The sequence below is a fragment of the Daphnia carinata genome, chromosome 4, assembly GCF_022539665.2.
Source record: "Daphnia carinata strain CSIRO-1 chromosome 4, CSIRO_AGI_Dcar_HiC_V3, whole genome shotgun sequence".
NCBI lineage: Eukaryota > Metazoa > Arthropoda > Branchiopoda > Diplostraca > Daphniidae > Daphnia > Daphnia carinata.
The window spans coordinates 5,020,220-5,039,381 of record NC_081334.1 but is presented as its reverse complement, the minus strand read 5'-3'; the positions used below and the strand labels follow the sequence as shown (position 1 = coordinate 5,039,381).

The 19,162-nt window shown below is 39.5% G+C and overlaps 1 protein-coding gene, 4 long non-coding RNA genes and 1 pseudogene across 8 annotated transcripts; 2 read left to right on the top strand and 4 right to left on the bottom strand.

The window, feature by feature from the left end:
• Positions 1-2,779: 2,779 nt before the first annotated feature.
• On the bottom strand, positions 2,780-3,960 carry LOC130687542 (uncharacterized; annotated as a pseudogene).
• Positions 3,961-4,414: 454 nt separating this feature from the next.
• LOC130687612 (uncharacterized) lies at positions 4,415-6,250 on the top strand. Its single transcript, XR_009000191.2, has 6 exons — positions 4,415-4,517; positions 4,603-4,697; positions 4,763-4,929; positions 4,990-5,119; positions 5,200-5,334; positions 5,402-6,250. It is a non-coding gene; the product is annotated as an uncharacterized LOC130687612 (long non-coding RNA).
• A 72-nt stretch (positions 6,251-6,322) lies between these two features.
• LOC130687613 (uncharacterized) lies at positions 6,323-7,175 on the top strand. The gene is made up of 4 exons (XR_009000192.2): positions 6,323-6,451; positions 6,508-6,653; positions 6,716-6,811; positions 6,886-7,175. It is a non-coding gene; the product is annotated as an uncharacterized LOC130687613 (long non-coding RNA).
• A 2,571-nt stretch (positions 7,176-9,746) lies between these two features.
• On the bottom strand, positions 9,747-10,500 carry LOC130687624 (uncharacterized). Its single transcript, XR_009420901.1, has 3 exons — positions 10,170-10,500; positions 10,010-10,083; positions 9,747-9,951 (listed from the first exon to the last, which is right to left on the bottom strand). It is a non-coding gene; the product is annotated as an uncharacterized LOC130687624 (long non-coding RNA).
• Positions 10,501-11,821: 1,321 nt separating this feature from the next.
• LOC130687541 (uncharacterized) lies at positions 11,822-15,071 on the bottom strand. 4 transcript variants are annotated; one of them, XR_009420858.1, is made up of 9 exons: positions 14,909-15,071; positions 14,780-14,850; positions 14,515-14,721; positions 14,286-14,463; positions 14,100-14,229; positions 13,420-13,817; positions 13,076-13,357; positions 12,926-13,021; positions 11,822-12,856 (listed from the first exon to the last, which is right to left on the bottom strand). It is a non-coding gene; the product is annotated as an uncharacterized LOC130687541 (long non-coding RNA). The 4 variants fall into 4 exon arrangements; XR_009420859.1 differs by having other exon boundaries at positions 14,548-14,721; XR_009420857.1 differs by having other exon boundaries at positions 12,921-13,021; positions 14,286-14,721.
• Positions 15,072-15,687: 616 nt separating this feature from the next.
• On the bottom strand, positions 15,688-18,878 carry LOC130687386 (protein croquemort-like). Its single transcript, XM_057510539.2, has 12 exons — positions 18,472-18,878; positions 18,233-18,401; positions 18,062-18,173; positions 17,736-17,993; positions 17,445-17,605; positions 17,249-17,390; positions 16,968-17,183; positions 16,802-16,908; positions 16,620-16,724; positions 16,260-16,554; positions 16,097-16,170; positions 15,688-15,982 (listed from the first exon to the last, which is right to left on the bottom strand). Exons 4-12 carry the CDS (start codon positions 17,841-17,843, stop codon positions 15,745-15,747), a joined length of 1,446 nt encoding a protein of 481 aa, XP_057366522.1. The 5' UTR covers positions 17,844-17,993; positions 18,062-18,173; positions 18,233-18,401; positions 18,472-18,878; the 3' UTR covers positions 15,688-15,744.
• Between the last annotated feature and the right edge of the window lie 284 nt (positions 18,879-19,162).

Here is a 19,162-nt window from a genome sequence, read left to right as displayed (position 1 = left end):
TCGAAATACATCTTTCCCTAGAGCACGATCGATCACGGACAGCTAGAAAAATTCGTTTTACAATAAAGAAAAATTTTATTTAATTTACCAAACTTCACTCCATTTATACTTATTCAGATTACATACCCTTTCAGTTCTTTTTCTCCAATATCCCGGCGAGGAGACTCACTGCATATCCAAATTCACCTAAATGAAAAACGTCCTTGCACAATAACCGCACGACACTCTCTGACGAAAGTACTGATCTTCATGGCGTCGCACAGCCACTTTCATTTTGGCGGTCGATGCATCATAGAGGAAGCAACGCCTCCTGCAGCGTTGCCTATTCAAAAACGAAAAACATAACATTTTGAAAAATTGATTAAAATTTTTTTATTATTTATTATTTCTGCATCTTTGGGTTTAACGTTTGTTTCCTGCGTGCTTCCAATACGCCATTAGTAGCAGCCATTCCACTTCTAGGATATTACCCTATTTAGGGGGATTTAAGGAAAATTTTTGGAATCTAGGGTGCAGTTATGGAAATCTAGCGTTTCCGGGATTATCCAGGGCCTATTCAATTTTCTGGGGATTTCTGGGGATTTTGAGATTTTTGGCCAAACCGCTGTTGCTTTTGGCGCTTCTATGCAACTTCAAAAGTAAAATGTTCCTCAATAAGAGCCACCAAGCGGACAATGGTGAACGGTACGCTTTTCAGAAAGTAACACTGACTAGGATACACCACGAACTTCATTTGATCCTCCAAACGTCTGTGCCAAACATATCGCACGCCGAATTTTTTAAGACTCAAGTCTCCGACTGAATTTCTGGCAAGCACTTGACCCAATTGCAAAAGCTGGGGAGAGTTCCTTGAATATATACGTAGGAATTACGAATCTATTTTGTTCAACCATGATGAACAATTTGTTGTTGAGACATGATGAACCCGAGGCCTCTCACACAATTTTGTTATCTAGGTGAGCAACACACTGTTCATTGGGAAACGCTGTGATTCTCTTGAGGCTTTATAACGTTGAAAGTTCGATGACAATTATTTTAGGAAAAAACCATATCTTTATTGCTTAACTAAACAAATATGATGGGGCAATCCGATGGTTTTATTTCCATAGCCAATTAAAATTTTTCTGGTAACTTGTTTGGCTTTGACGGGCACTGGTTAATTGCTTTAAAAATGTGTTCGGTTTAATACTGTTCTAAAATAAATAAAATGGGTTATTTTATTATTTTTATTTACATTTATAAAAATATTTAAAATTTTTTTTAAGCTATGGCGTCTATAAGAACCGAACACGGACAGTCGACGTATGATCTCAGTGCTATACCACAGCGCCCTACCACAGCGCGACACCACTATTAGTCACATATTATATAGGTCCGGTATTAGAACGAATGTCGATGAAAAATAAATTTGTTTGATATGTGCGGTCCTGGCACAGTGGTTACCACCTTCGCTTCGCATTCTGAAGGCCCCGGGTTCAAGTCCCGACACCGCCAATTTCCCCCCTCCCTTTCCCTCCAATTCTTCATTCAAGATACGCAAGATTCATCGGATTACGCAAGCTTCTACAACAGATCAAGACGCAAGATTCTACGCATTCAAGAGAGAAAACAAGAAGAAAGAAAAAAAGAAGAGAGAAAAGAAAAGAGAAAAAATAAGAGCCATGCCTACTATTAAGGGGCTAAATGGCACACCAAAAAAAGCCTTGCCAGGCTAAAAATGGCAAAAATAGCCTTGCCAGGCTAAAAATCGATCTGTAGTACTGTTCACTACCTTAAAGATCGCACCACGCAAGCTGAAAGGTAGAGAAAAGGTGATCGTTGAACGTAGGCTGTTCGTTAGCCTCCCCACGGCTTGAAAGACGGCTCGTGGATGCAGGCAGCTTATCATCGAGATATGTGACCCAATTCGCTACCCGTAAGTTTTTGTTGTTTGCCTTTCCTTGTAGCACTAGGGCGTGTTAGTGTTGCCAGTTGTTGTTGATGAAGTTCAAGCATGAAAGAGTGGTTTTGTAAGTAGCTGCAAATAGAGAATGTTTGGTAATATTATTTTATTATTTCGAGGCAGAGAACAAGCTATATATAAGCTATATAATAATATATAAACAATATAACTAATATGGAGGTATTATATTATTGTTGTTATTATATTATAACAGGCCGTTATTATAGTAGGCCATGTGAGTATGCCATGAAAGTAACGGGATTTTTTTAAAAAGGGATTTTTCTGGGGATTTTATTTTTTTTATATAGGGATTTATGTCCCCAGTCTGGCAACGTTCTAGGGATACCACTTTGCGGAAAGTGGAAACACTGATTAGTAGCCTTCTTAAACTATGTTCAGCAACAGACGAATTCCTCAAATTAACACTACACAACAACAGATGTGTGTGTGCATTAAAACCTCAGTATTGTTGACCAATAATAACAAAGTCAACTATAAACAAGTTTATCTCAACTGCTGTTTTGCTCTTACAATCCAAGAAAATTATGCCGCTTTTTTGGCTTGTTTGAAACCCTGTTGGACTAGCTGCTGTGCTTTGGGTGCTGTTGGGTTATACGAATACGTTTTTTGAACGGGGCCTGTACCCGCACGTTTGAAATTTGAGTCCATGAGTCGCTGGCGTTCGTTGAGCTCGCTGGTGATTTTCTGGTTAGTCCCTGCTGTGAAATAAAAACAGAAAAATGTTGGCAAAGACTTCACGTTTTGAAAAATTATACAATATTTAGCCAAAATCATACAAAGAAAAGTTGTGTACTTTATCTAGAATTTTCATAAAATTTAGTTGTCTGATTTGGTTTCCACCTACAGCTTCTTGAATTCGTCACAAAAAGGTTCAACTACCCAGGGATGATTCGTCACAACAACAGATTCATTATTCCCAGTGACTGCTTGAGAAGTCCAATTGAATGAGCCAAAGCAAACCACTTTATCGTCAATGATGACAAACTTATGGTGCATCAGGAATGGAGGTTTGTTGGGCTGTACTCTAATTCCTAAAAGAAAAGCTAAATGGAGAATTATTTCAAGTTTTACTGTCACCAGCATAGCTACCGTCCTTTATGAAGCGATGGTTTTGAGATCCAACCGCAGCTTCCATACTGAGATCTGTAATCACTCATACTCTGACTATGTGACGTTGCAACACAACATCAGCTATCTCAAAACAAGAGATGCAATAAACAGCAATGTTGATTGATTTCTTTGCAGACATTAGGTAGGAAAGGAGGTGCCTGTAATGCAAATAAATGAGGTGATTAAAAACACCAGACAGATCTTTTAATGGTGTGTTATACCTGAAACCAGTCTTTGTGTGACTGAAGTCGCAGGAAACCCTTGAGCAGCCTTGAATTTCGTCAAAGAAGTCTTTACAGGCTATTTCTTGTCCAGGAAAAAGATCACTTGTTTTTTTTACAGATCTTGTACTGCCATCTACGGTTCTGTACTGAAAAAGATTTAATTGAATTCCATGTCAAAATTCTTAGCCCAACTTTTTTGAACAAAATATCGGACTTATTTCATGTTCTACTAAAATCAGAATATAAAAGCTATATACGATTTTGCTATAAAATTTAACGAAAACTGCGTAGATCACATTCACTCTTACTATTTTAGTTTTTTAGCTTCTAAGTTCGTATTCTAAAGTGGAACGAAGTAGTAAAACAGTTATCGAATAGAAGTGGATTCTATTTTATAAGTTCGATCTAAATATCGCACCAATAGATGGCTATACTGTTTGGCGGACATTAAATAGCAGAAATTTGTTTGTCAAGCCAATTGTTACCCGTCACTGATGACGATGCTTGACGTTTAAGCTGTAATGGATTCCATGCTGCTTCTTGTAGCACGAAACTAACTGCACTTCAACGAAGAATTATTTAATTATTTGCAAATGCCTCAAGAAATTTTAATTATGGAATACTCACTGTTTCTTCACCCGGCTTAAGAAAAATAAGATTCATGGGGCCAGTCTAGTAGTTGGGTTAGGTTAGAATATAGAATAGAGCATAGAATATAGCATAGAAGCGCCAAAAGCAACAGCGGTTTGGCCAAAAATCTCAAAATCCCGAGAAATCCCCAGAAAATTAAATAGGCCCTGGATAATCCCGGAAACGCTAGATTTCCATAACTGCACCCTAGATTCCAAAAATTTTCCTTAAATCCCCCTAAATAGGGTAATATCCTAGAAGTGGAATGGCTGCTACTAATGGCGTATTGGAAGCACGCAGGAAACAAACGTTAAACCCAAAGATGCAGAAATAATGAATAATAAAAAAATTTTAATCAATTTTTCAAAATATTATGTTTTTCGTTTTTGAATAGGCAACGCTGCAGGAGGCGTTGCTTCCTCTATGATGCATCGACCGCCAAAATGAAAGTGGCTGTGCAACGCCATGAAGATCAGTACTTTCGTCAGAGAGTGTCGTGCGGTTATTGTGCAAGGACGTTTTTCATTTAGGTGAATTTGGATATGCAGTGAGTCTCCTCGCCGGGATATTGGAGAAAAAGAACTGAAAGGGTATGTAATCTGAATAAGTATAAATGGAGTGAAGTTTGGTAAATTAAATAAAATTTTTTTTTTATTGTAAAACGAATTTTTCTAGCTGTCAGTGATCGATCGTGCTCTAGGGAAAGGTGTATTTCGAAGTTTGTCGTCTTAAAACCCTAGCTTTGAAGATAATGATTGCAAAACAATAAGGTAAGTGTTTTCTTGCATTCCTAGTGTGATTACTTTAATATGGTTTTGCCCCTTGTGTCATGAAGCTGGCCACACCCTGAAAGGCTGCCCGAATCTATTCAGTGAATTGAAGGAAGATGGAAAGCCGCATGAGCAATACATTTCGGAAGCTGTGACATATGATGAAAAGGAACTGTTTAAGGGCATCGTCTGTGGTGAACGCTTTAACAGTTTTGATAAATTCGTCCTTCAGGTAAGCCATTTCTCGAAACTGTATTTTGTGATTTTTAAATATCTATTGGGTCTGCTTTAGGTTATAGGAAAAGAAGTACATCAATACATAACACCATTCGAAGAAGCCTGCCTGCACCATCTACTACTTCAAAACATTAAAAATTCTGGCTACATAAAACCAACACCTGTTCAGAAAGCTTCAGTTGCAGGTATTCTTGCCATAAGAGATTTCATTGCTTGTGCTGTCACGGGCTCCGGCAAAACAGTAATCCAATTAATTAACACGTAGTAATTTTGAAACCTGGATGTCCTCGTACTGACGCGATTCAAAGGGGTCGGTGTGAACTGGGTAAGTTGAAGTAAAAGTAATTTTGAGTGGGCATGCCAGTAATTAGGACTACTAAAAGGTCCAATTGCATCTAAGGTATTCAACAAACCCTTTGTGATATTCGTTGATTAAGTCATCTAAAATTTAACATTTTTTCATGCAGGCGGCGTACTTGGTACGGGTTTTGAACATTGTTAGAACAAGGTGTTGCTGCTGCGTCTCATGCCATGCAGCAAAAGCCAGAAGTTGTAATTGTCGCACCCACTCGTGAATTGGCCATTCAAATTCACCGCGAGGCATGTAAATTCTCCTACAGTTCGGTTTTAAAGTCTGTGATTATATGTGGAGAAATTGTCACGAGCCATCATCGGTCAAATCTTCAAGCTGGGTGTAATATTGTTGTCGCGACCGCGGTGCGATTCAAGGATTTTCTCGACCGTGGAATATTTGTCTTCTCGGGAGTCAGGTTTTAAATTTTGGACGAAGCTGATCTAAATCATTTGGGCATTAAGCATACCTGATTTTGAACAACACCAGAAGAAGACGATCAGGAAACTCAAGTAATACCCAAAGCGCTGCTAGCAATGGCAAAACGATATATTGCTTAGATCAAATGAAAGATGATTGCTCAAGTACGCAGTGACAGGAAACGGCTCGGTTTACCTTGAGCTATGACAAAGATAAGATTGTAAGGTTGGTATACTCCGACGTACGGTACTGGCATGAAGTGCATAAGGAACAGTAACCTATGCAAACCAACTTGAGCTACGCGCGTTAAGTTCCCGAGATGGCATTCCTTAATAAATCGCCAGTATGTTCCGGTATCTGACTGTTTTGGACCGTCAGATTCTCTAATTAGTTGGCATCTACTAAATATGTTGGCGCTATCAAATACCGGGGCGAATGGCGGTTTCGTATTGAACAGCGGCTATAGAACTTGCCATGCCGAGATCAAGTTTTGTGCAAATTGTAACCAGTTTAAACGGGGGCACCAAACAGTAACATCTGTCGGGGGAAAAGTGAGGTAAGTGGAGCGCCATCTAGTGGTCAGTACCACGGCTCGTAATGAGTTAAATCACATGACAATGCGACAGAAAAACGAAATAAGGATTTTAAATCACGGTATAATCCTTTTTTAACGGTTTGCAAGGAAATGATTCGGAAATGGAAATTATGTTACTGTCAATGATCAACAACCATTTGTTTAGCACTAGTAGGTAAGGAAAATCTAATTTGCATTTTGTAATTTTTTGCTAGGGTTTTGTTTAGTGAACTTGCAGTTTTTCAAGATAACTGCAAATGGTAGTCCCAAAATCAGAAGAATTTTGTCTGTCATCTTTACTACGTGAACTTTAAAAGGCCTTGTTATACCAAAGGGCGTCCAATGGAGAAATTGGGCTTCATTAACGATTCAAGTAGTTGACATTTACAACTAAATTGTTAATGTTTGAATTTTATTGTATTTTCTTTTATTCAGACTCATTGATTCTAACAGCCTGGTTGCAAACTCTTAGCCATTGCGTTGTAATGAATGTATTTATAATCCAGTCTACAACACTTACAAAATGCCAAGGTACACAGTTATGTCTACGCTGAGACGTTTAATCTGACAATGTAGTTGATAATACTTCTTTTTTGCTATGTAAGATGGCCATCAGTTGGTTCTCCAGTGTCGTCTATCCCTTTATCTTGTCTGCTTTTCCGCCTCACGATTCCATGCCGCTTAACACTAAACGCTCTAAAAATAGAATTGACGAGTTCTCTTAAAAAATGTATCCATATTTTATGTGCGACTTTCATTTTTGGTTGTATATTAAGACAAAAGATGGCGCTGATGGACGTATGTTTTTTTATGACAAGTGAATCAGCAGTGAACTGTGAAACGGGTGTCTGAGTGTTTGTTTTATGTGTTACATTCCGAAGAAAAGTATAATAAAATCTAATGGTATGGTTCGTATTTTCGAGTTTTCATTCTTCTGTGTACTTTTGAAGTGAATCACATTAAATGGATTATTTCTGTGCAAAAATTAGTCAGGTTGTCAGCTGCCATAGCCACAAACTTCTGCAATTTATTATTTTGCTTTCATCATGCTGCTCAATTGTTCGTTGATAGTTATAAAATTTATATTTTGGCAGTCAGAATGATATGATATATATGATTCTGTTTTTAAGACGCAGCTCCTGAAACTTAAACTGCAAAGGATGCTGACGGTGAAGGAAGGTCATAAACAACACAAGTCAAATGTGTTGGAACATCATAATTCCATTCTGCTACTCTTTGTCCATTCGTTGTGTCCTGTCTTGTCTGAGAAACACAGCATATGTGGTTTTGCAAACGCCGAACCATCACCATTTCCTCAGTCTTCTCATCATATCTACTGAGGAGTTCAAACGGTAAGATTTTGTGTTGAGGAGTGAGGTATTATACTTACAATTCGACAGTCAGTATGAAATTAATGTGACTTTGCCTTTTTTTAGCCTGTGGAATTAAAACTGCAAAGAATGCTGGGCCTGAAGGATGGTCACCAATGAAACAAAACTATGGATTGCAATGTGTCGTGACATTGTTATGCTCTTGGACCACTCATCGTTTCCTGTAAGTATTAATCTGGTAAAAAGCAGCCTGCTTCTCTATGTGTCAACGGTTAACAACCTCTATTTCAGCAGGCCGCCTTTTCATTGCTACTTTCCAGCCAACACATATCTTTCCTCCAGTCTTCGCCCGTCGCGCCTTCTTCGCCTCGCACCGTCTTCGCCTCGCACCGTCATCGCCTCGCCCGTCGCTTCGTCATTGCCTCGCCCGTCGCTTCGTCATTGCCTCGCCCGTCGCTTCGTCATTGCCTCGCCCGTCGCTTCGTCATTGCCTCGCCCGTCGCTTCGTCATTGCCTCGCCCGTCGCTTCGTCATTGCCTCGCCCGTCGCTTCGTCATTGCCTCGCCCGTCGCTTCGTCATTTCCTCGCCCGTCGCTTCGTCATTGCCTCGCCCGTCGCTTCGTCATTGCCTCGCCCGTCGCTTCGTCATCGCCTCGTCCGTCGTCTCGTGGTCGCCTCGTCATCGCCTTTTCTTTGTGGTATCTTTGTATTTTGCAGTGTTTTTGTTGTGCTAATTAACACGCTGGCTGCCACGCCCTTTTTCTCCCCTTTTTTTTTTAGCTTTATAGGGACGGGCCGCGCTGTTCTGCCTCATGGCCTATCTGCCATGAGGTGGAGCAGTTGCCACTGCCCAAGATTCGCCGAAAGGCGCTTAGGCAACGCACCAAAGGGACTCCCTTTTCTCGATGTGTGGTGGAGACCCGGGATGTGCGTTTCCACAACGGTCTCCACCATTGCATCAGCCCGGACTTGTCAGCGGACAGTCCCACTTGGTCGCTATCTTTCCGATAGCGACGTAGTAAGTGTAGTTGTTAGTGGCGTGGCAGCCAGCCTGTTAGTTAGTTATGTATGTATGTATGTCTTGTATTGTATTGTATTTGTAAATGTAAATATTAGTGGTGGATTTGAGGGAGGATGGAGGGACAATAAAAAATATATATATTTATTTCAATTGAGTTTTTATTTAGAATTACATCTATCAACTGTATTGAGGATCGAACCCTTAACCTTTAGCATACCAATCCAATGCTTTACTGTTACGCCAATTTCAGTGTTACTAACAACAAATTTTCTTCCTAAATATCCTTGTTTATACTGCAAAGGTACATAGGCTTCAAAAATTGTATTATTTCATGTACAGTTCTAAATAGCTCAGTGGTAGAGCGCTAGACTGATATATAGAAGGTCTGAGGTTCGAATCCCAGGGAAACATAATAACCAATGGAGACAATACTTACCATCAAAGGTGTCAAAAACAATTAAGGTAAATTGAGAAATTTAAATAAAGGTGATTCATGCTATGTGTAGACACAGCGAAAACAGACAATGAAAGAAATAAATTTTTTTTGCAAAAAATATCTTATAAAAAAAAATTTATTGACAATTCTCTGCACATTAGAACCATTTTTGCAACTTTAAAAAGGCACAATAGCCCTTTCAAAAGTTGCCGTCAACCCAGGCAGGGGGAGACACTGCCTTGTTGACCCACCGGGGAGATTACCCGGTGATTGGCTAAGAGAAGCCGGAAGAAGAGCCGAAGATTTGGAACATTTTTACTGGAGCGATTAACCTTTAGTTCGGATTTGTGGGTATCCACATCGCCCTCCGTGAACACATCATCGAACGAAGCGGACCCCCACGTCCCCTTTCCGGCCAGAGCCCTCCAAACCTCGGTATATGTTATTTTTATATATACCGTACAGTAGGGGCATGACCCCCTACGGGCTTATTATGAGTCAAGGGGAAACGGGGCTACGGAAAGGAAGGGAGCCCAGATATGCACTTCAATTTTTGAATTTTAAATACCGTTTGGGGAATATGAATAAAGTGTAGAAATTCCATGTCTTCCCTCCAATAATCACAATTCATTCAACGTCTTGCCCCAAACCAAGAACATTTACAGAGCCAGTGTTACTTTTCACCTTTATTAAAAAAAAAAAACATTAACTATTTAACAGAAAATTATGTAGGTTAGATACAGTTAGCAAAAAATGCTTTGTGTTTACGTACAAGTCCCTTTCTACGAAGATGAATTTAGGCTTTGAAAGGTTATTTCAAACTGCAACTTCAGAAAAACTATCTAACTCTTGATCACCAAATATATCCAAGTTTTCCTGTGCCCTAGAAAAGTTCTCGTGTTTAATAAAAATGTTAGTGCAATTCTAGATAAATCTCCTACCACGTTGGAAATGACTTTTTTCCATCAAGCTGGTGCCAACATCAGTTCTTTAACTACAGCATATTAAACAAAACCTGGAAACAAAGCAGAACTTTTCAATAAGCTATTAACGGTGTGGTATGCTGCACAACAGGTTTTCACCAAGATTTTGTGCTTTTACCTTTTAGAATTCAAGTGCACGTTGGTAACCATCCTAAGGAGAAAAACGATTGTGACAATATGGCACACTTTGCGATATCCTGGGATTCGGCAAAACATTTCCAATTCGCGAGGCAACCAAACTCGATATAGCCCCCTGACAACGAACAAATTGACAGTTCAGTAGAGTACTCAGTAGCAAGCAATTCCTCCGCTAGATGTCTTCTAAATTAGGTGCTTTAAAAAATAAACAACTTCTGGTTTCATGGTCACAAAAAATACTTGTTGCTAATATGTTCGTTTTTGTTTCTGCAAGTGTGAATAGAGTCAATGTCAAGTGATCCATGGCTATAAGGATAGGAGGTATTAAAAGTCCTAAAATAAATGTTTTATAGTATTAACCTAGAGAAAAAAGTTAACAATAGAATGGGCAACATTACCAACTAATCACCAGACAAGGAAAAAAAAATTCTTCGAAGCAACTACAAAGCTGCCAAATTGTACTGCTCCTATTTGGGATAACAATGTATGAAAGGTAGTGACAGCAAACAGATTTATTGTTGCTTTGTTTCTAACCTAACCTTAAAATGCAAACCTCCCCTTTTCGATGAAAATGGAATTTTCTGTCCTACTTGTTTCTGTCGTGGACTGTGGGATCCATCGTTACAAAACTCTACATCAGCAACAATCTTTTCTCAGTGCTCAGGATCTGCAATGCCGTGAATGAAAATTTTTTTATTAAAAATAATTTAAAAAGTTGTTGTAACACCAAGCCTTATTGAACGACTTGCCTAACCAAGGAAATGAACCACAATGTTTGTCTCCACAATCCTGACATGATTGAAATGACAAGCTTTGTTTTATTTTCATTAATTCTAATTTTAAAAAAAAGTACAAAGCCTGACTGCACGGTTGAGCAGTTTGGCTTGATGCCTTTTTTTAAAAAGAAGTAAGGAAGCAATAACCAATATCTCAATGTGCCTGTCATGCTTACTGTTAAGGACACAAGTTACAGTCCATGATGACAAGCAGATAAACTATTCTTGCGTTCATGGTATGAGATGAAACTAATGGCAAAGAATAATGCAATAGTGGAATGTGGAAGAACGATATTACCACACATTTATGATCCTTCTTATGGCCATCTGGCACAGAGATGAGAGAATGAGGGCCAAGGCACCACAATGTCTTGTTCACAACTTGTAATATTCTCTAAAATTTAGAAAGGAACAAACGATGACTCAGCATGAAAAGAATTAGTTCTTATAGTTTCTTCTTAATAATGTACCATTCATTATGTAATTTGAAAAGGAGTTTCAAATATCGCTAGGTATTCTCAAATTAAAGTTTCTTGTGGAACAATGTTTTTGTTAGAATTAGAATCAATGTCTTTGGTTAACAATGTTTTCTTGACGAAACATTCACTCAAGTATTACTTTACCATTGCTGCCTGATGTGCCCAATATTTCGCCCGTCAGATGCACAACACATGTTTCATACACGACAACGAACTAGCTAATGGCGACTGATGGCGGTTAACAAAACTCAAACAACGTTGCCACATATTTCAAAATGGGCGGCGAATTCAATTTAAGACGCGACTTTTTAGTTTTCTCTCGCACAGGAAGATACTATGCAAAAACCAAATTAAAACAAGGAGATGGCTGGTTGTCTTTCGGGTTTACAATGGTAAGTTTTGTATTGTTGGGAAAGATAAATTCGTGTTGCGGCTCTCGTGCAGTAGGTCCACCAACATCAGTAACACACACACACAAATCCGTGCCAATTGTGAAATACTTAACCAACCGTACCAAAATATGTATTTTTTCAAAATTATTGGGCGTCGCTCAGAATGAAAATTGGAAACAAAATTTAAAGAACAAAAATTATAATCAAGTGAGCCTCAACGCATGGATAGGAACACGTAATGAGGTCAACTTGGGGAAAGAGGTACAGCAGTGAACCCAAAAGCAGAATAGAATCGGATATGTGAACCAATTATTCAATCGGTAAAAATTATGAGTAAAACAAAATAAAAATAAAATAGGTAATTCATTGATGGGTCTTGCTGTTAGATGTTTCTAGTACGTCGAGGTGATGGTGGCGATGGGGTATCCTCCTTAACAAGCTCAAGTTCGCTAGTTGTTTTCTTGCCACCACGTGTCCCGTTTCATGGCCGGCACGGCTGGAGATTCATCCGCCTTTGTTGAGGCAGATGCTACCGAGCCCTTCTTTTGTCGTGAACGTTTGGCGGCCGGTGCTTTCTCTTCCTCTTCTTTGGCTGTAGCGGCCAAAGTCTCAATGTCGGGTTCGCGTTCCAGCTGGACAGAGACTTTCTTCTCGGCCGGTGAAGCCGTCTTCCGCGCCGAACGGGTGGATCTGACTGGCGAATGCGCCGTTTCGGCCACGTCAAGATGAACTTTGAGGGCACCCTTTGCGCAAGTAGATCGTCCACTTTTGACGGATGTGACTGGCGATCCATCGTTCGCCTCCGGCTCATCTGGCACGTGATTGGCGTGGATGTCGGCAGCGTGTCCTTTGCCTTCATGTAACATTTCTACATCCAATCCAGCAACGTATTTATTGGCTTTCGTTTCACCACGACACCTTTTGCCTTCCGGCGCTTCCTTCTCCGGAACGGAGACACGTTTGACAGCACCTCGACGTGTTGTTTTCTTCGGCACTTCGACATCGGCTTTTATTGTTCATCTATAATAAGACAGTAAAACACCATTAGGCATAAAAACTCTTAATTCATATATATATTTCATACCTTACATGATTCGTGAGTTGATTGCTAGCATATTCTTCTGACAGAAGCTTCGGAAGAGACATTTACGATTTTCGTTTACGCTCACCATGGATGCTGGTAGACTAGACATTTAAAGTTAAGATACTTTGCCCAATTCCAACAGTTTTGATTCTTACTTGTAAGTTGTTATTGCACGAGAATGCAGCGACGAAATCCGCCGTCTTTTTGCTGTCGACAAAAACCGATAGTCTTGGCATCACCGAGATCTTGTAAAACTTCAATCAGCTTAGATCTCTTATCTCTTTTCGAGCACTGAAAAAAAACAGCTGTTTAACATCCGGATTGGTGCCACCGACAATGCCTGTTGTGACGAATATGTAGTCTTCCATGTACATCGCAGCCAGCGCTTGTACTTCATCTGGGAATGTAGCCGAAAACATACAAACACGACGGATGCCCTACAGAGAAACAAATAGTATTACATCAGTCAAATCTCATACTCAAAAGCAATGGGACATACTTTCGGATGCGTCGTTGGATGATTGACAATTTTTTCAACATTGAGGCCGAAACCCGTATCAAGCATTCGATCAGCTTCGTCCAAATTTAAAACCTGACTCACGAGAAGTCAAATACTCCACGGTCGAGAAAATCCTCGAATCGCCCCGCGGTCGCGACAAAAATATTGCACCCAGCTTGAAGATTTGACCGCTGATGGCTCGTGAGAGTTCCTCCATATATAACCACAGACTTTAAAACCGAAGTGTAGAAGAATTTACACGCCTCGCGGTGAATTTGAATGGCCAATTCACGAGTGGGTGCGACAATTACAACTTCTAGCTTTTGCTCCATGGCATGAGACGCACCAGCAACACCTTGTTCTAACAATATGTTCAAAACCGGTACCAAGTACGCCGCCTGCATGAAAAAATGTAAAATTTTAGATGACTTAATCAACGAATATCACGAAGGGTTTGTTGAGTATCTTAGATGCAATTGGACCTTTTAGTAGTCGCAATCACCGGCGTGCCCACTCAAAATTACTTTTACTTCAACTTACCCATTTCATACTGACCCATTCGAATCAAGTCAGTACGAGGGCATCAAGGTTTCAAAATTACACAGCGTTAATTAATTGGATTACCGTTTTTCCGGAGCCCGTGACAGCACAAGCAATTAAATCTCTTATGGCAAGAATACCTGCAACTGAAGCTTTCTTAACAGGTGTTGGTTTTATGTAGCCAGAATTTTTAATGTTTTGAAGTAGTAGATGGTGCAGGCAGGCTTCTTCGAAAGATATTATGTATTGAGGTACATCTTTTCCTGTAGCCTAAAGCAAACCCAATAGGTATTTAAAAAAAAATACAGTATCGAGAAATGGCTTACACTGGGGACGACTTTATCAAAATTGTTAAAGCATTCCCACACAGACGATGCCCTTAAACAGTTCCTTTTCATCACATGTCACAGCTTCCGGAATGTATTGCTCATGTGGCTTTCCATCTTCCGTCAATTCAATGAAGAGATTCGGGCAGCCTTTCGAGGTGTGGCCAGCTTCACCACCCTAGGAGTAAAACAATGAACACTGGAACATAAAATATTTTTGTGAAGATACAATTAATGTTTAAAGTGTAACAGTTGCTGCCACCAATGCTTCCTCCTTGAGGAAAATCCCTTGCTACATTGCCCTCTTCTTCGTTAAAAATGAGCTCTAAAAATGATGTTCTTTTTGTTTTTCGTTTATCTCATGGCAGGTACGACTTCCACCACCAACGCGACCCTCTTATGGGCAATCCTTCGAGGAATGTCCCCCTTCTCCATACTATAAAAAGCACCAAGAAGTTTAAGTTCGAACACATGTTTCGATATTTTCATCTTACTTTGTGACGTCAACGGACCACTACCGCCGCCCTCACCAGCTTGTGGACACTCTGGCAAAATTTCCTTCACACTGTTAAACAAAACCATAGTTTAAAGTCATCACACTAGGAATAAAAGATAACACTTACCTTGTGACCCGGGATAGAAAAAATGTAGATCAGAATTAAACAAATTAGATTATATAGAGGTCAAGAAGTAAAATCTAGCGAGGACGGTCTATCTAGCGAATAAAGGTAGACAGCAGACAACACGCGTTAAGCCAATCTGGGCGCTGGAGGTATTGCGCGTTGACAGGCCCTGATTGTAGTAGGCCATGGTTTGATGCAATCTATGGCAATCCGTTTTTTCCCCAAAGAAAAAAAAAATATCGGCCTTTTTTAAAATATATTTCACTTCTATCGCCATCTAACGGTCGGTAGTAGTAAAAGAGACAGAAAGGCCGATATTTTTTTGCCTTCTCACTTTTTCGCTCGTGAGAAGGCTATTGCCTTCTCAAAAAATGATTTTTGTTGAATTCCAAGAGATTCCGTTTTTCGGCGATTTCACAAAAGTGGGAAGGCTATAGCCTTCTCACTTTTTCATTTTTGGCCAAATTTCAAATTTGGCATAAAATACATGATTTCGATTCAAAATTAACTGCTGATCACGGAAATCAAGTTTATTTTTCAATTGCCGTTATAGTTTTTGAATGAAACGTAAAAAACACAAGGCCGGGCTTATTTTGTCGGGCTTGAAACTTGTAACAGCAAAAATTGACACGCATTGGAATTTGTTGTAAACCACAGAATGTAGGCAGAATTGATGTTGATTACGGGGAAAATTGTTACTTTCCTTAAGTCCACCGTTTTTTCAAATACACCACGATTGACAAGAAAAATTCCAAGTTTCTCATGGTTATAACGCGTACATTTTCTTTTTTATTGACGTCCAAGTTTCGAAATTACATTGTTTACTTTATGTATCGCTATCTTCCATTATTGTCACCTCTTTTTTGGGTTGTATTTTTTTTCATTTTGGCATACTTGATTCCACTTTTTGCAACTACAACCATAGAAGCGACAAAAAGCAAGAAGAAGCAAAAGGATCCGATGTACGGTCCTATCAAGGTGAAATGAATCCAGCCCAGCAAGTTGTCAGTCAAGTCGGCAGTTACACCGAACCACATCACTGGCATGTAGACTTGTGTGACGTTTTTGAGGATGCTTATTTCCGGAAAAAAGTATAGTTGAAAAAGAAGTATAGATATATCACAAATGAGACCACGTAAAAATTCCTGAAAGAATCAACAAAATGTTTCAAGAAGAATTAAAACTTACCGTATGCCTTTTATGGACTCTAATAAAATGTTGATTTGGAAACGGGCGTTGACTTGTAACGGAACCGATGTGCGCTGCAAATAAATAATTTTAAAGGCAATTAACATTTGTTTTTTTTTTTACATTACAGTCTCTCGCTTTTAGAATAGTAAAGATGTAGTACCGGTTCAAGATCGACATGGAATTCGTGTAGATCTTGGTGGGGATTCAATCCATCTACTTGATTTTGTAGGAAGGAGTCCGCCAAATAATAGTGAGGAAAGGAAACAAAGGCAGGAGATCCGTAGCGACAGGTTGACGAGTTAGTGACTCCTGACAGATTAAAGACATCCCCCGACCAAAAACACCAATTTTCGGGATTTTCCTGTACACTTGCAAACATTCGTTCTGTACCAGCAAATCGATAAAATGTCACACCCTTTTTCGAAACATCTTGCGTATAATCCAAGGTAATGGACCTGACCACCAAGAAACCATCTACGCTATAAGGTCTGCCTACGGAGTTCTTAAACCAAATGTAGACCTGCATAGATCGGTTGAATACATTTCGATGCTTGTTCGCTCTCTTCTTGGCGGCCACCCTTCACCAAAGGATCCGTTGACCATTCCGCAATATGATTCGTAATACCTTACGATCAAGAGACGAAAAAAAAAAGCCCACAGTAACCGATGTTACCTCATAAGCTAGTGAATGGAAGTACTTACTTGGTTTGGCGGGTATAGTTCCACATGTCCATCACATCAAGTTTACTGATATCATCCACGCCGGTAAAAATATTAAACACGCCGTCATATGTTTCTGATCCATTGCGCTGCAGATTTCGTAAAATTTCTCAATAGGTATTAATGCAAATAAGTGGATAATACTTACGTTATAAAACCAGCCAAATTTGTCATATCCGGGGGGAATATCAAGATAGCCTGGTGGAATTAGCTGGGAAAAATTCAGTAAAGCATCTGAATAGCCAGCGAACAAGAGTTCGTTCACAGTTTTTGTCACAAAAATTTCGGTGTTGGTTCTGTCGACAAATTCATTGAAGCCAAATTTAATGAATTGTGGCTTATATCGTATTGCATTGGCTGCACTCTGTCAAGTTGACACACAGGCTGATTAGTTTTACGTGTGAGGGGTCGGTCAAATTCTCAAGTTACCAAAAGAGGAACGTTAAGGTTAGTGATGAGGCCATCCAAAGAACCATTGCTCATTTCTTCAACATACTGCCAATATCTCTTCTGCTGGAACTTGAGAGTGAAATTGTCATACCTCTCCACGTTCACGCGTTCGTGCACTTCACTAAGATTGATATTCTATAAGTAAGTCTTTTAACACATGTAAAGCTTACATTACGTGTAGGTAAAAGGCCCAATTTCTTCAACGATGGGCTTTGCTTGATGATTAAGGACATCTTCACTGTTTGTTACATTGAACATGTAGAAACGGATGTACATCGGGACTGGAGAATTTTCCCAAAAGTTGTACATAATCGTGCCAGGCTGAAGTCTCAGTTGCTGTCAAAAATTAACAAATCAAATGGAATAATAAGTAAAAGCAGAAGGCAGTAAAATGACAATAAAAACTAATAATGGCTCGGTTAATGGAATCGGCCACAATGGGAAGTAACTAAGCTATCCAAAGTACCTGATCAACTATGAAACTGACGAGAAAAGGAAGTCCAACTGCACAAACCACTCCAATGATGGCACCTATTATGCCGATGACCCCCCAAAAGACAGGTCCACGACTCATGTTTTGAGCTGATGTTTTGCCAAACAAATTCGATAATTGGAATTTCGAGACTATTCGACGCGAAGAACCCTATTGGTAAACAACTGTCTGTAGCTCTTTATATGCTTTTGAATTGTAACGGATAACAAATGGAATTATCACCGAGCGACCCTGCAATCAACAAAAAATAATAATCCAAAGGTAGCTTCTAAACGAAACCTATAAATAAACATTTTTACTGTATATGTAACTAATGAGGTCGTTTTTCCTTGCTCTCTTCTGATTAAGCGTCAATGTTCGTTGAACTTTGAACGAAGAACGAGAATAGGCTTACCAACCCTAGGCTAATATCTGTAAAGATATGAACGTTAAAGAAAGATTTAACTTCAACTGTGCTACGATATACTCACAATGTTGCGTGCGATCGCACTGGCATGAATTGTACCTATGATTCCGCAACGATTTGTGACTTTGTTGTCGTGAAGTCGAGTTTATTGACGAACACGTTACTCCTTAACTCGTGGCACCAGAAACGTTTCCAATCACCTGATTAGAATACTATCATCTTTGCATCGAACGCTACAAATGTAAACAAGGAGAAAACAAATACAAACGCACTAACATATAAAAGGGGGATAATAACGAATACCGTGATCAATGCAAAGCAGTAAAGCTTATTAACGTGCAAGATATGGTACGTGATTGGGTAGTTGCCATGGGAGGTTGCCACTTTTCATCCCCGACATTTGCTTGATAGTTGTCCTATGCGATTAACAACCGTCAACGGGATATGGATGCAACATGTCCGATTGTGAGCCGCTGACATAACCCTGTTTGAGATTGGAAGTTGGAATGGTATTTTAAAAGCATCACCTTTCGTCTGCATTCACGACTTTTTCTTGCCGTCTATCTGTAAAATCAAGCAAATAACCGATGATCTGCGTATAAAGCGTGATGTGGCAATATCTTGATAACATGCTGATCGCGCCTGCATCGAGGAAAAGATTATCGGGTGGAAATCGTATGCACAAAAATAAAAAAAGATTAAAAGAGACAAGCGAAAAAAATATAACAATTTAAAAATCAACGTCGAGAAGGAATAATGGCTGCAAAGTTGGTCAGCAATCAGTGCCTCGAAGATGCGATGAAAAACTTTCTAATAGGAAGAAACTTGGTAGAAAAATCCTGGAGGGCAATAAAAAACGTATTAGAAAAGGCAGGTAAAGAAACATGAATCCTTTCTGGACCAAAATTCTATGCAATTCCAAGAGATGCCTTTTTGCTCTAAATTGTGGGTAAAAATTAGATGATACATTGAATTGAACACATGAATTATATTC

Excerpts from the sequence above, each read along its gene's own strand:
- LOC130687386 (XM_057510539.2), bottom strand. The coding sequence starts at position 17,843 with ATGAGTCGTGGACCTGTCTTTTGGGGGGTCATCGGCATAATAGGTGCC. Across the intron at positions 17,391-17,444 it reads ATTGGGCCTTTTACCTACAC|TGAAGTGCACGAACGCGTGA; the intron begins GTAATGTAAGCT and ends TATCAATCTTAG. Across the intron at positions 16,171-16,259 it reads TCCATGTCGATCTTGAACCG|CGCACATCGGTTCCGTTACA; the intron begins GTACTACATCTT and ends ATTTATTTGCAG.